General features: G+C 58.8%; 1 protein-coding gene across 1 annotated transcript; it reads right to left on the bottom strand.

Moving 5' to 3' along the window:
- Positions 1 to 10419: 10419 nt before the first annotated feature.
- Positions 10420 to 14029, bottom strand: PROK1 (prokineticin 1). The gene is made up of 3 exons (XM_028502465.2): positions 13958 to 14029; positions 11328 to 11453; positions 10420 to 10620 (listed from the first exon to the last, which is right to left on the bottom strand). Exons 1-3 carry the CDS (start codon positions 14027 to 14029, stop codon positions 10501 to 10503), a joined length of 318 nt encoding a protein of 105 aa, XP_028358266.1. The 3' UTR covers positions 10420 to 10500.
- Between the last annotated feature and the right edge of the window lie 433 nt (positions 14030 to 14462).

Here is a 14462-nt window from a genome sequence, read left to right as displayed (position 1 = left end):
CCAGGGGCCGGGGGCTGGGTCAGAGAGGCACTCCAGCCTGCAACCCCAGATCAGGGTGAGAAGGAAAACCAGACTGAGCTGTGAGGAGTGGGAACGTCACCTCCCAGGGGTGAGGGGAGGCTGCAAACCAGAATCAAGGTCAAGTCAGGATAACAAGGCAGGGGCTTTGGGACCACAGTGCGGGGAGGGGGACCACAGTGCCGGCCTCCGACCTCAGCAGGCCTGGTGAGGAGGCCTGGTGTCCACGGAGGAGGAACGTGTGGACCTAGAACCGGGAGGGCAGGCCAGGCAGCCGGACAGGTGGGCATGTGCAGGGTCCCCAGACACGGCTGAGGGCACGGAAGGGGACAGACTCGGGAGCATTGACTTGGAGGGCCTCAGGAGGGAACCTCAGGGGGCCTGCCGTCAAGGAAACTGAGTGTTTTAGGACAGGAGCGGGGAGGTGGCCAGGCGCCTGTCCCTTCCTTGATGGCCAGATCCCCGCTGGTCTTCAGGCCCCGGAAGCGGCCACATCACGCCCTGCTGTCTCCATGAGCCCGCCCTTCGCCAAGGCCAGGGAAGCAGCTGGGAGAAACACTAAACGGTACCGCTTCCTCCTGTTTCTTCCCAGAGCACGTTGCCCTGTCCCAGCGGCTGCATCTGAGTGCAGTTCCCCCCACACGCTGCCCGCGGAGCAGGACACGTGGTAGTAGACGCTCAATCCGCGCTGGGCTAAGCCGGTGATCGGATGAACCTGATTCCGCCGCGGAGGCACATTCCTTATGTCGGCGGACGGGGAGAGGGAGGCTCCGAGAGGCTTGCCGGTCACGGAGAAGAGTTTGCAGGGTCGCAAGGCCCCTGCCCAGGCACCACAGGCCTAAGCACACAACGGGCGCCTCATCAGTTCACAATGTCAAGTCCGGGGGCAGCCCTGCCCCTTGTCACTCCTCCCAGCCTCTGGGCATCGCTTGGGACAGCCGTACCCACGGGCGGTGGGCCCATCTGGGGCTGTGGGCAACATCGGGCGGGAGCTCTGCTCCACGCCACCGGTGCCCCGGGCTGACCCAGCAGCCAGCACTCCTGGACAGGGAGCGCTGGAAGTGAGCCTCCACCGCCTCTCCCACCGCAAGGTGACCCTCAAAACCAAGGAACGCAGGCCCCTTGGCACGGGCTGCTCCGTGTGTGTGTTCACGAGATTGGGATCGCGCTAGCCGCACTCGGGTGCCCGCTATCAGGAACGCTGCCCCACAATGCACCGCGCGTTGTGATTGCGTATCGCGGGGCAGGGTGTGCCGGCCAAGACCTGCAAAGGCTTTTAGAAAAGCTCGATAAGATTTCATTACTGATCACCCAGCGCCAGGCGGGGACGACTCCACTTGCCCCGGACTCCTGGTGCCCGGGAATGACCCACAGGAGCGGCTAAAACACAGTCACAGCTCAGGACAAGCTGCCCTGGGCGCCCAGCCTGTGTGAGCGCCACTCGACGGGGCAAAGCCGGTGCAACTTGGTGTCTGGAGCACCTTCTACGGGCTCGCGCTGGACCCGGAGATGTGGAGCTGGCGTCATCTCCAACGCTGGGGAGCCCACAGTCGGGCGGGGACAGGTCGAGCCGGTGACCCTGTGTGATGAGCTTCCGCAGAGGTGACCCAACGAGCCAGACCCCTCCGGCTGGGAAGTGCAGGTGTGACCATCCTGAGCTCAAATCCTGGGCCCGCCACAGGGTGAAGTGACCTTGAGCACGTCCCTTTACAGCTCAGTGCCTCGGTTTCCTTTTCTGTGGGGACGGTGATCCCGGGCGGGTGGTGTACGCATCAAAGTTAAGGCAAAGCCTGCCATGTGGTCCGCAGAACTCCCAAAATTGTTTAAGCGTGATTAGCACGAACACAGCGCAGACCAAATGACTTCCGAGGCAGCTGCGAACCCCAGCCGCCAGAGGGCGGTGTGAGGCAAGTGTGCTGGAGGCCCCATCAAGAGTGGGTTCGGTGCGTCCAAACTACCACCAACAGCTGGCCGCCACCACGGTCAGCTAGTGTGGGACCCTGGCCCAGGGATGCCAGGACTGTCCACTGTTCAAGAGATACAGGAAATGCGATTTGGGGGGGAATCCACCAACTTTTATAAAAGGGTAACCCCTTATTTTAACACTGTGCAGATGGCCTGACCCGTCTGCAGGCCATCCCCCCCTCAGTGGCGTGCTCCAGTATGCCCCCTAGTGGTGGTCTCCGGCAGGAGCCACTTCACCTATCGGCAGAGCCGAGAAGAAAGTCTGGCTCCCAGGCCCTGATCTGGCCTGGACCACGGGGACGGGAGTCCGAGGTACACGGAGAAGGATGGACGGAGGGAAGGAAGAGCTGGACGCCCACGAGAGCTTCCGACTCAGGACCCACTCATCTCCTCCCATCGGACCTCCGCCTGCAGCCACACCCAAAGATCTCAGTGGTCCCTCGCCAAGGGGAGGAATGCACAAACGCAGCCTCGAATCAGAGGATTTTTTTCCCTCTGAGATGAATGTGTGTTAAAAATATCAAGTGTTGATCACTGGCAACATTAATTTATGAGAACGTTTGTCTCCTTCTCAACTTCCAAGTCGACATCTGGCGTGAGGCTTTTGAAACTAACACCCGCAGGGCGGCGGGAATTATAAATAGCCCGAGTTAAAATCTTCACCTTGAAATAAACAGAGGGACTCTGTGGGTCGGGTTACGGCAGGAAGAAGGCTGCACTGTGCAGTGAGGTCCTGCGCAGTCCGTTTGGGGAGGAGCATAACATATTTTTTAAAAAAAAAGACAGCGTGCCAGGCCCCCTCTCCAGCCATTAGGATCCAGCAGCTCTGGGGTGGGGGACAGGCCTGTGGGTGCCTAACAAGCACCCAGGCGGCGCCCACGACCAGGGAAGGCTGGGGAAGCAGTGTGAGGGGTACCCCTCATGACAACCCCATAGGTGGCAGGGTCAGTGTCCCCACGTATGAGATGCGAAACAGACTGAGAGCTGCCGGAGCCTCAGGGAGCTGAGAACCTGAACCTTTGTTCCCAGGGCCACAGGGAGGGGCTGGGCCACCAGGCAGAGGGCAAGGAGAGGACAGAGCCACCATGGAGGGGGGAAGGCAGGTGGGGCGTGGGAGGGCAGCGTCTAGGAAGGAGGCCAGCCCCATATCTGATGGTCCCCAGCCCCCAAGGGCTCCGGGTGTCTCTGGGGCGGCACAGTGAAGCCCCCGAGGACCCACTCACTGTGCTGTTAGGCTGTGTCCACGGGTCTCCCCCATCCGGGGCTCCTGGAGGGTGTCAGCTGTTGGGGTGGAAGTGGCCCCCAGGCAGCCTTCCCTCCCCACGGTCAGAGGCACCTACAGACGCCTTGCCAGTGAGAGCCCGGCCGATCTGGCCCACCCAAGCATGCAGCAGAAGCCGGGGGGGGGGGGGGCCTGCACGCCCACCACACCCCAGCTGGGGCTCAGCGGCCCTGCTGGGACCCGGCCCCCCAAGGGCTCAGCTGCCCGAGAACACTCGTGGCTCCTCCCTCTGACCCCACCTCTGGGGCCTCTGCTCAGTGTCCCTCCGCTGGGGTTAAGGAGACCCGGAGGGCCAAGCCTGGCAGGGAGAGCTCTCACTGTCTGACTCCCTTCCCTCACCCTGGGAGGGAGCTGCGGGCTGCTTCTGCCCTCGGGGCTCCTCGCCAGTTCACCCGCCCCAGCAGGCCCCAGGCAGCGCGGGCCAGCCCCTGGCCCAGGGGCATGGGCCCCCTTCTCTGCAGCCTCGACTCCCTAACACCCCCTCCAGGCACCGAGCACCCCAGCTGGGCCCCACGTGGGAGCTGGGGCCCACTGGACACGTGTCTGCCTCCTGACTGGGGCCTCGGGCGGCCGGGGCGGCCTCCTCACCTGCGGGGCTCTCCAGCCCCCAGCTGCTGGGCCAGGTGCCGGCCTTCTGTGAGCGGAAATGACAGTCCCCAAGAGGGGCCTTCTCCTCTCCAGCACGGTCACCCCTCCCTTTGTAACCTTTGTCCACTTTGCCACTTCGGTGACTGAGGTGCATTCGGGGCAGCCATCCCCCCCTTGAGACCGAATCCTTGCTGGACGCAGACCCAGGCTCAGCCACACGCCCCCTTCCGCCTGCCACCCTCCCCCCAGTGCCCCCCTTCTCCTGTCTTGCTAGTCCTTGTTTTAACATTAAGGGCACACTCTAGCTTGACTGGAGCACTTTCTTTTATTAAATATATTTATGCTCCCCTGGCTGGTGTAGCTCAGTGGATTGAGCGCGGGCTGGGAACCAAAGTGTCCCAGGTTCGATTCCCAGCCAGGGTACATTCCTGGGTTGCAGGCCATAACCCCCAGCAACCGCACATTGATGTTTCTCTCTCTCTCTCTCTCTATCTCCCTCCCTTCCCTCCCTAAAAATGAATAAATAAAATCTTTTTAAAAATTGTTTAAAATATATATATATATATTTATGCTATTACAGTTGTCCCATTATTCCCCCTTTATTCCCCTCCACCTTGCACACCCCTCCAACATGCATCCCCCCCTTTCATTCATGTCTGTTGATGGTACATGTAAGTTCTTTGGCTTCTCCATTTCCCATACTAATCTTAACCTCCCCTGTCTATTTTCTAACATTTATGCTACTTATTCCCTGCACATTTTCCTCCATTCTTCCCCTCCCACTCCCCCTGCTGATAGACCCTCCATGTGATCTCCATTTCTGTGATTTTGTTCCTGTTCTAGTTGTTGTTTAGGGGTTTTTTTATGTTCAGTTGTTAATAACTGTTTGTTGTCATTTTAATAACTATGAGATTGTTGTCATTTTACTGTTCATATTTTTTATCTTCCTTTTCTTAAATAAGTACCTTTAACATTTCATATAATAAGGGCTTGGTGATGACGAACTCCTTTAACTTGACCTTATCTGGGAAGCACTTTATCTACCCTTCCATTCTAAATGAAAGCTTTGCTGGATAGAGCAATCTTGGATGTAGGTCCTTGCCTTTCATGACTTGGAATACTTCTTTCCAGCCCCTTCTTGCCTGTAAGGTTTCTTTTGAGAAATCAGCAGATAGTCTTATGGGAACTCCTTTGTAGGTTACTCTCCTTTTCTCTTGCTGCTTTTAAGATTCTCTCCTTATTTTTAATCTTGGCTAATGTAATTATGATGTGCCTTGGTGTGTTTCTCCTTGAACCCAACTTCTTTGGGACTCTCTGGGCTTCCTGGACTTCCTGGAAGTCTATTTCCTTTGCCAGAATGGGGAAGTTATCCTTCATTATTTGTTCAAATGAGTCTTCAATTTCTTGCTCTTCCTCTTCTCCTTCTGAAACCCCTGTGATTTTGATGTTGGAATGTTTAAAGTTGTTCTGGAAGTTCCTAAGCCTCTCCTCGGGTTTTTTTTTTTTTTTTGAATTCTTGTTTCTTCATTCTGTTCTGGCTGAATGTTTATTTCTTCCTTCTGCTCTAAACCATTAATTTGAGTCCAAGTTTCCTTCCCATCACTGTTGGTTCCCTGTACATTTTCCTTTATTTCACTTTTCATAGCCTTCATCTTTTCCTCTAATTTGCAACCATATTGAACCAATTCTGTGAGCATCCTGATTACCAGTGTTATGAACTGTGGGTCTGATAGGTTGGCTATCTCTTTGTTGCTTAGTTGTATTTTTTTCTGGAGCTTCGATCTGTTCTTTCATTTAGGTTTTTTTTTTTTTTTTTTTTTGTCTCCGAGCACCTGTTACGTAGTAAGGGGCGGGGCCTTAGGTGTTCACCAGGGCGGAGCAACCCAGGTGCTGCGATGCTTTGCCTCCCCTCCAGCTGCCGCCTTGCTGGGAATCCTCTCTGCCCAGCTACCCTGCCCCTCCTACTGGCCTGAGTGAGTGTTTCTTCTTGACTCCTTGGTTGTCGGGCTTCCATACAGTTCAATTTTCTGGCAGTTCTGGTTGTTTTTTGTTTTTAAATTTGTCGTTGCCCTTCTTTGAGTTGTGCGAGGAGGCACGGTGGGTCTACCTGCACCTCCATCTTGGCCAGAAGTCTTCTGGGGCGCTTTCTGATGGGAACTAACCTCTCTGCCTCTTGGAAAGAAAGTTAGAATTTTTATTCTCTGTTTAATTGATTTCCTCTGGAGCTGGGGGTGGATGGGTAGTCCCATGTTTCTCCAGGGAGGCGGGGGGCGGGGGGAGACCACCTGTATCTGCCACAGCTGGGAAGGGCTCTTTCCAAGCCCTGCTGAATCGGACTGCAGGACTCAGCCCCCTAACCCCTCCCTCCGGTGCTCCTCTGGACAGTCTGGAAATGGGAGTTCCTGGGGCTTCCTGGGACTTCCCGCTCGGGGGAGGGGGACAGCCACCAGTCCTGGTGACGTCCATCTCAGGGGACACTCACACTTTGGCAGGTTTAATCTGAACACAACCCAAGAAGAGCTAGGAGAGAATTCAGAGCCCACTCCCCTGCTTTTGCTAGACAAAGAAACTGAATAGCGCAGGATTAAGATCGTGAGCACACATTTGCACCTCACTATGATACGGCGACTCGAGTGTTCAAGCAAGGGGTCCAGACGCACCTCGATAAGACTGGCGCATCTGTGTTCCCAGACGGAGTTGTTCTGGAGCTTTGCCTGCGTGAACTGTGCTTCCGAACATCCTGGTGATCACAGAACACAGGCTGGACTCGCGGCAATCTTCTTCCCACCCAGTGTGAGTGCGGGGCACTCGAAGCCCCACCAGGTGGGGGGTTTCACCCCTTCCCGGCAGCTGGGTCAGGCCACCCCGCTGTGGAGGTGACTCCAGGTGACGCTGGCGTAGGAGCCAGTTCCCAGCAGCCCAGGACCCCCAGTGCCGACTGCCCTGGATGTCTTCATAAATAAACAAAAAAAGTACCAGTCATTCCCATGGATCTCGTGTGTGCTGGGCCCATCCTAAGCACTTCGCATGCACTAACTCACAGCAACCCCGGGGAGCAGGTACTATGGTTATTAGCGCCATTTTACAGGTGGGGAAACTGAGGCAGAGGGGTTCAGTCACTTGGTCAAAGTCCCTACCTCGTAAAGGTGTTCACCACCAGGCCCCCAGCCCGTGGGAAAACATCGCCAGGGTGGCTTTGCTGCTCATTCCGAGAGAAATGTCAACCGAGCAAAATGCAAAATGACAGAACTATGTCACGCTGCCACCTGACACACGTGTTCGCTTGGTTTTCGGGCTGGTTTGTGATGGAATGTCACAGCCCCCCCTATGTCTTGTCTCAGTCCGAACTTTGCTCACAGCCTCTTACGGTAAAAATGTGCGGAGCCTTCCAAGTAGGCAAGGGCTGAGACACAAAAGAATTTTCTGGACAGAACGCCATTCCTCCACGGCCTGGGCCAAGTGGTCTTCCTAAGGCCCCAGCATGGTTCTCCCGGGCTTGTGGCTGGCCGCAGGCTCCCCTGGGCCCCCTCTTTATAAACTGTGAGTGGAAGGTCACAGTAGCAGCTTGTCAAGGTCGAGAGGAGCCTCGGGGGCTGAGGCGGTTGGAACACGGAGGGGCTGGTGTGTCGTGCAACCTTACTCCTCCCCAGGGTCACCAGTTCGGGGCACAGTTCTGAAAGAGACCCACACAGCCCTCGGGGGCTACCACAGGGACTTCTCCGCCCCCGCCAGCGTGGGCAGTGCCCCCCCAAGGAACAATTAAAAGCGTCTTTGCAGGAGACATGTCGCCTGCCTCCCGCACGCACCTGTGAGGTCGCAGGTGCAGCTCCATGGGCTCTGAGTGCAGCCAGCTGCCCAATTTTTTTTTTAATCCTCACCCAAGAATGTGTTTGCATTGATTTTTTTTTTTAGAGAGAGAGGAAGAGAGAAACAAAAAAACATCGATCTGTTGCCTCCCGTACACACCCCGACTGGGGATGGAACCCGAGACCTTTCAGTGTATGGGGCCATGACACTCCCACCAACTGAGCTCCCCGGCCAGGGCCAGCCCACACACATTTTAAGATGCTGTCACAATAAACGGAAATGGGTTAAGTAAGGTGCCATTCACGTTGGCTGGTGGAGAAGACCGCACAGGGCAAATGCCGTCTGTGGCCCATCCCTCTCCCCACCCCACCGAGTCAGGGGCGGGTGAAGGAGAGGGGACCCCAGCCCTTTGCCAGCCCGCAATGCCTCCGCCCTGTGGTGCCCAGACCCGAGCCCCCCCGCCCCCCGCGGGTGCCTGGCAGCCCCAAGCCGCCGGAGCCGAGCCCTGGTTCCAGTACAGACGGGCCGCTGTGTCCGGCCCTGAGGCAGAGCCCAGCCTCAGGCCGCCTTCCCTCCAGCCTGGGGGCACTGGCCTCGCCCTGCCAGCTGACCCTGGGGAGCATGTTTTTCAATGTGTGGGTTGTCACATTCATTTCTCTAAATAGCTTTATTATGATATAATTTGCATTGCGTCCCAAGTCACCCATTTAACACGGGTGACGCCGCCGTCTTTAGGACTTAGACACGGTTTTAGAGCATGGCTGCCGCCCCAGAGAGAAACCCAGCGCCCCCTACTGGTCCGTGTTCCCACCCTCGGCCCGGGGCAACAACCAAGCTGCTTTCTGTCTCCACGGGTCTGCCTATCGTGGACCTTTCACGCAAAACGAATCAGACAGGACGGGGTCTTGGGGGGTTGGCTGTTCAGCATAGTGTTGTCCACTTAGTGGGACCAGTGGGTGCTTGGTCCCACTTTTTGTGCCTAAGGAATGTGCCGTTGCGTGGAGCTCAGGAAGAAGGGGTCGTGGGAGAAATTAAAATCTAGGCTGACCTTGAACTTGGATACTCGGCGGCAGGGGAGGGTTGGATGGAAACTAACACAGAACCAGCACACAGATAGATGGGGAGGGACACCCAAACGCCCTTGTCTGACCCTGCCCACCTCACACTTTCCTAATCCTGGGGGGGATGACAGGTGTCTCAAGGGAAGGTGACAGTGGCTTCTAAGAAGTTCCCAGGCTGGGGCAGGACCCAAAGGGGCAATTAAGCCTTTCTCCTGCGCTCCTTAGAATGGCGGTCCTCTTCCCACAGGTGGATGCATTGCCCCTCTAAACCTCTGAGTGAGTCTAACTCTCCGGGTTATCTGGGGCCTGGTCCCCATCTGCTCTGGGAAGGCGGCGTCCTTCTGAAGCTTCCATTTTTTTGTGTAGCTTTTTTGTGCCATCCCCACTTTAGCCACTAGATGGCACCAGACTCCAGCAATTGGAGAGAGAGGATTGGGGTGAATGGGGAGGCTCAGTCCTAAAAGACCTGCATCTTGAGGGCTGTCCGTTTTACCCAATCCTAATTTAATTTAATTCTTCTAAGATGCATTTTTATTATGGAAATATTCTACTTGTCAGTAGATTCTTTTTATAGCGACACATCCACTTTCCAAGAAACCGTCCTAGCTGGGAGGAGGTCCAGGTGGCTCCTGTCCCCCGCCTGGACACAGCCCGGCCTGCCCCCAAGGCCCCGCTCGGGCACAGCAGGGACACCACAGCCACACACCCCTCGTTCACACTTTTATTCTGCACCCAGCAGGCCGGGGCACACAGCATGTGGCGTCACCGCCCTGTCCCCAGGGAGCCGGGTCCGGATGGGAGGTGCTCAGTGGGGCAGGGGGTGCAGAAGAGCGTGGGTGCCTGTGACACAGCTCCTGGACAGATGGCTACGGACTTCAGGTGCCCTTGCTTCCCAGAGCTAGACACCTTCCCTGGATGCGGGGCCCTGCTGGCAGCTGGCCCTCCCCCTCCCCTCCTCCCCTCCCCCCAGACCTGCTCCCAGGGGCTGAGCCTTGGAAAGGGGCTGTTTAAAGCAACTCCCTAATTACCTCCTAAAATGCGGATTACATTAAACCCCACCATTGCCTCTTGGGGGGTCGTGGGAATTGGGGACGTCCCTGTTCACTGGCAAAGTGTGTACGCAGGGACCTTGGAGGCCCTGCGATTCTGGCATGGGGGGGAGGCCCAAATTCCCTGGCTCTTCACATCCTCCTTGAGGTCACTGAGGTCACCGTCCACTCCCCTCCGGGCAGGGCTGACTTCCGGCCTGTGACCCAAAACTGCGGAGCCAGTCGGTCAAAGGAAGATGACCGCAGGGCGACCCCCACAGGCTTCAGGACCGGCCGGATGAGGCTCCAGCCAGGATGAGTGGGCACCCCAGGCCTGTGTTGGGACGGGCTTGAGCGGGAGAGCACGTGCGAGGAGGAGAGAAGCAAGACCCGAGAGGACGTGTCAACTCTGAGGAGCAGAGGGCAGGTGGGGCAAGGACACGGGAGGGAGCACCTTCCTGTTCCTTAAGCCCCTCTGGCCGCCTGAGCAACGGAGAACAGAGAACCAGTCAGGCCACCTCCAGGGCCACAGCCAGGGCTGGGACACCCTTGGGCCAGCGCAGGGAACCAGGTCACTGGGTGAGTATGTGCCGGGCGGGAGGGATCGAGGTAAGCGGTGACGGGAGTGGCAATGCGGGCAGCTGGGGGTGGCAGGGACGGGCCACGTGGCAGAAATAAAGCAAAAGTATGTAAGAGACCATCCTGGTGGCATCAGCAAGAAGGCTGGTGGGCATCCTGAGGCCAGACGAGCTCAAAAGTTGATGTTCTTCAAGTCTGCGGAGCAGCGGTACCTGCCGCCCAGGTACCGCGAGCACAGCAGGTTGGGCAGGCAGGGGCAGGTGTGGTGCTGGCGCTTCCTGAAGAAGGGGATCTGCAGAGAGAGGAAGAGGAGGGGGGTGCCCTCACCAAAGGGACACGGGTGCCAGCCCTGACCGCTGTCTCATCACCCCCACCCCAGCCCAAAGGGACAGCCACGGCAGAGGGGCAAACTGAGGCACAGAGTGGCCAGGCAGCGTGCCAAGATGACACAGCTAACTTTTGGAGGAGCCAGGATTTGAACCAGAGGCTATAGGATCAGCCACAGCACAATGCTGCTCACCCCTGACCCTACAACCCCACAGCCCCCAACGGTGTCTGCCCTCGCTGACCTGGCACACACGTGTGCACACACTCACACACGCCTTCCTGGATTGAACATCACTTGTGATCCGTCCGCTATGTGTGCGACACTGCGCTGGGGCTGGGGGGCAGCTGGAGAGGACCCACGCTGTGTCTGCACTGGGACCCACACCCAGAGGAGTGCTCAGCCACCAAGGGAGTTAAATAGGAGCGGTGAAGAGCATAGTGTCCAACGGCGTGGGTTCAAATCCCAGCCCTGCCACTTACCAGCTGTGTGACAACTGACACGTTATTTAGCCTCTCTGTGCCTCAACTTTACTCTCTGTAAAACAGGTTAATCACAGAGCCTTCCACCTAAGGTTGTGAAGAGGCTTGAGAAAGCTAAAGCACTCGGTGGGAAGAGGGGCTCCAGCCCCGCTCTGTCTCCCTGACCACGGCCCCAGCAGGCCCCTGCAGCACCTTGCGGCTCCCCGGGTGGCACTCCTCTCCTTCCCGGCCCAGCGGGGTGCACATCCGCAGGCCCCGGAGCCACAGGCTGATGGCACAGCAGGTGCCCGCTCCACACTGGACGTCGCGCTCACAGGCCTGCAGGGGGCGACAAAGGGGCCATTCAGGTCACCCAAGAAAAACCAGAGCAAAAAGAACATCCAAATACTACTACTGGGGGAGGCGCTGAGAGCGGCACCCCCCAAGCCCCACAGGTCACCTGGGACCTTGCATTATTGCTCCGGATCCCCCTGCAGCGGGAGGCTGGGTGGGGCCTCAAACCTGGATCTGAGGACCCCCCCTACCCCCCATCCGTCCAAAAGCTCCTTCCAGGCCGCTCAGCAGGGAGAGCCCTCCCCTTCGCACACGTCCAGAGGTTAGGAGACAGCTCCTCGGGCACAGTCCATACTGCTGGGATTGAACTAGCTCACGTTCGTGGGGCCTGGGAGAGGCCCTGAGGGCCTGGGTTCCCAGGGGGTTGGTGCTGAGTTTCCCTGGACCCAGCAGCGCCCAGTGGGTGCCTATACTCCCCACGTTGGTGTCCCGCACTCTCACCGGAAGCCCGGCTCCACCTGAGGCTGCCCCCAGAGCAGCTACCTCCCCCCTCGACAGGAGTGAACCCCTCTGGGCAAGGCCCCCAGGTCGGGGCTGAGTGGCCCTGTGAGTGCCTGGAACGGGCCGTTTGTGAAGAAGGCCCCGTGAGCCCCCTTTAAACAGGACGGCCCCTGACTCAGCGGGGCCACGGCAGAGAAGCATGGGACCCCTCGACCCCTCTGCCTCCAGAGCTCTGCAGCTTTGTGTGGCTGCGTGCAGAGCTCAGCGTGGGTTTGCTCTCCCCCCCGCCGAACCCCACAACTACAGGCCTCGGGGCACCCCCTGCTGCCCAAGGCAGGTGGCAGGACCTAGGCACTGCCCGCCTGCTCAGCCCCGGGAGCGGTGTGGGGGTGTGCACAGCTTGTCACCCTGAGGAGCTGCAGGTGGCCAGCACCTGGCCGTGCTGGTCCCCGGGCCAGTGAGCGAATGTCTCACACACCAGAGGGCCCCTGAGAGCTCAGGATCAGGGCCGAGTAGACCCCACCCGACCCTCCCCCCAGAGGCGGGGAGTCACTGTCCCACTCCGGGGGGAAGGGCCGCCCAGGCCTGAATTTGGGACGGGGTTGGCCTGGGAGGCAGAGGAGTGTGGATGGTGGAAACCAGCCCCTCACCGAGAGTCAGACAGGGGGTGTGGGGCTGGGGGGGTGGGGTCCTGCCTTCAGCACAGGTTCCGCCCTCTGCTCCCATGTCACCTCTGTCACAAATGTCCTCTTCGCCTGGTTTCTCCCTCACGGTGCTTCTCAAAACGAGGACTCGAAGGAGGGCACTTCCCGCCTCTCTCACACCTGCCTCCTGCCTCCGCTCTGGGCCAGACGCCAGAGCTCACAGCGTGAGGTGACCTGGGCTTGGGGTCAACCCTCGACCCCCACCCCCTCGGCAGAGGGACCCGGCTCCTCCCCTCTGACTCCCCCTCCCGGTCTGCGACGCCCAGCAGGAGGCCAGGCTGCGGGGTTTGCTTCGCTAGGAAAGATTCTGCGCAAGCAATTTTATCTCCGCTCTGGGTCTCCAAAGCATCCACTCGCCTTTCGCATCTGCCCTTTGAAACTCAGCCTCTGTCCTTTAACCAGGAGAAGACAGGGGCTCTCCTTCCTCTCACCAGGGAAACCGACCTGACTCCAGGGGCCCTCGGGCACTTCCCCGCGGTGTCACTCTCCAGGAGGAACGTGGGAGAAGGTGGAAATGCCAGTGCATTTCCCTTCCCGTCCTAGTGGCTTTCACCTGCAACGCTCTCCGGTCCACTGTCGCTTTCTTTTGGACCGAGAACGTCCCGCCGCTGCGACACAGCGCGCGCCCCTCCGAGGGCAGCCCCAAGGAAAGCCACGCTTCTGGGAGAGACTCGCCACCTGCGTGTCTGGGGCACTAACGTGTGCAGGGGGCCGGTGCACACACCCCCCTCGGTGAGGCGCGCTGCTCCGGGGGGGCCCACACTTGCTTCTGGGCGCGCTCAGCCCACTGTGGAGCTGCCCCTGTTCCCACCAGACCTGGGCACAGAGTGAGGACACGGGTGCAGGGAGGGAGGGAGGGAGAGCTTCGGGACGGCCGCCGTGAGAGCAGGGAAAGCAGAGGCTGACAGCGCCCGGCACACGCTAACAAGGTCCCTGCCTTCAGTGAGGCCAACGCGCCGCCAGGTGAGTTGAACTTGACACGTGGCCCCGGCTGTATGCAAAAACCCAAATTTGCACAGAAGACAAATTAAAAGACGCTGATCCATTTTCTAAGGGTGCATTACACCAAACAGGAATCTTCCAGTCACCAAAGGCCCAGACGACAGAATTTCCAGCGCTCTCCGAGGACACAGAACACAGGGTTTGATTTCCACACGGCTTCTGCCGAGCACACGCGCTCAGCAGGGCCAGGCCTGAGTAATGGGGAACGCGTGTGAGCCTCGGGAGTGCTGGCAGGGGGACGGCTCAGCCCCCTTCCCCTTGGTTGGCCCCCGGCAGTTCCCGGCTCGCTCCCCCGGCGACCCTGATGCCCTCCAGAACCCCGGGAAACGCCAGCCCACTCACCCCGGTGATCACGGCACAGTCGGACACCGCCACCAGCAGCAGCATGACCGAGACCTGCATGGCCCCTCTCATGGTGACCGTCCACTCCGCTGCCTCTGGCTCTCTGCGGCTCAGCCTCGCCCGCCCACCAGCAGGGCCTGGCTCTGGGCACCTCCCCTCCCAGATTTATCCGGCCGGATCCAGGCTGCCTGTGGACGCCTGCTCCTCTCCTCCCTTCCCCATCCCCAGATGATCTCAGACGCCGAGATGAGACCTGAATCCCTAATGACATCAAATCACCATCAACACCAAGACAAATGGATGCGCCAGGGCCTGTGCTCTGTGCCTCCCAAATCCCGCTGAACCAGGCTGTCTCGGACGCCCTGCCGCTGCTGGCCCCTCCGCCTCCGGGGCGCCCCTGTCTGCTGGGGCAGGGGAAGGACTCTGGTCGAGAATGAAGGGGGTTGCAGCCTCGCCATCCATCCTTGCCCCCACCAAACCATGCAGCGAACAGGATCATCAATCC

Source organism: Phyllostomus discolor, chromosome 14 (assembly GCF_004126475.2).
Source record: "Phyllostomus discolor isolate MPI-MPIP mPhyDis1 chromosome 14, mPhyDis1.pri.v3, whole genome shotgun sequence".
Classification (NCBI taxonomy): domain Eukaryota; kingdom Metazoa; phylum Chordata; class Mammalia; order Chiroptera; family Phyllostomidae; genus Phyllostomus; species Phyllostomus discolor.
Note: the sequence above shows the minus strand (reverse complement) of the source record. Positions and strands in the feature narration are given on the sequence as shown.

What these genes read in the sequence shown, in the direction of transcription:
- PROK1 (XM_028502465.2), bottom strand. Translation starts at nt 14,029, where the DNA reads ATGAGAGGGGCCATGCAGGTCTCGGTCATGCTGCTGCTGGTGGCGGTG. An exon ending in ACTGTGCCGTGATCACCGGG is followed by an intron (nt 11,454 to 13,957) that starts GTGAGTGGGCTG and finishes CGCCCCCTGCAG; the next exon opens with GCCTGTGAGCGCGACGTCCA. An exon ending in GCCACCCGGGGAGCCGCAAG is followed by an intron (nt 10,621 to 11,327) that starts GTGCTGCAGGGG and finishes CTCTCTCTGCAG; the next exon opens with ATCCCCTTCTTCAGGAAGCG.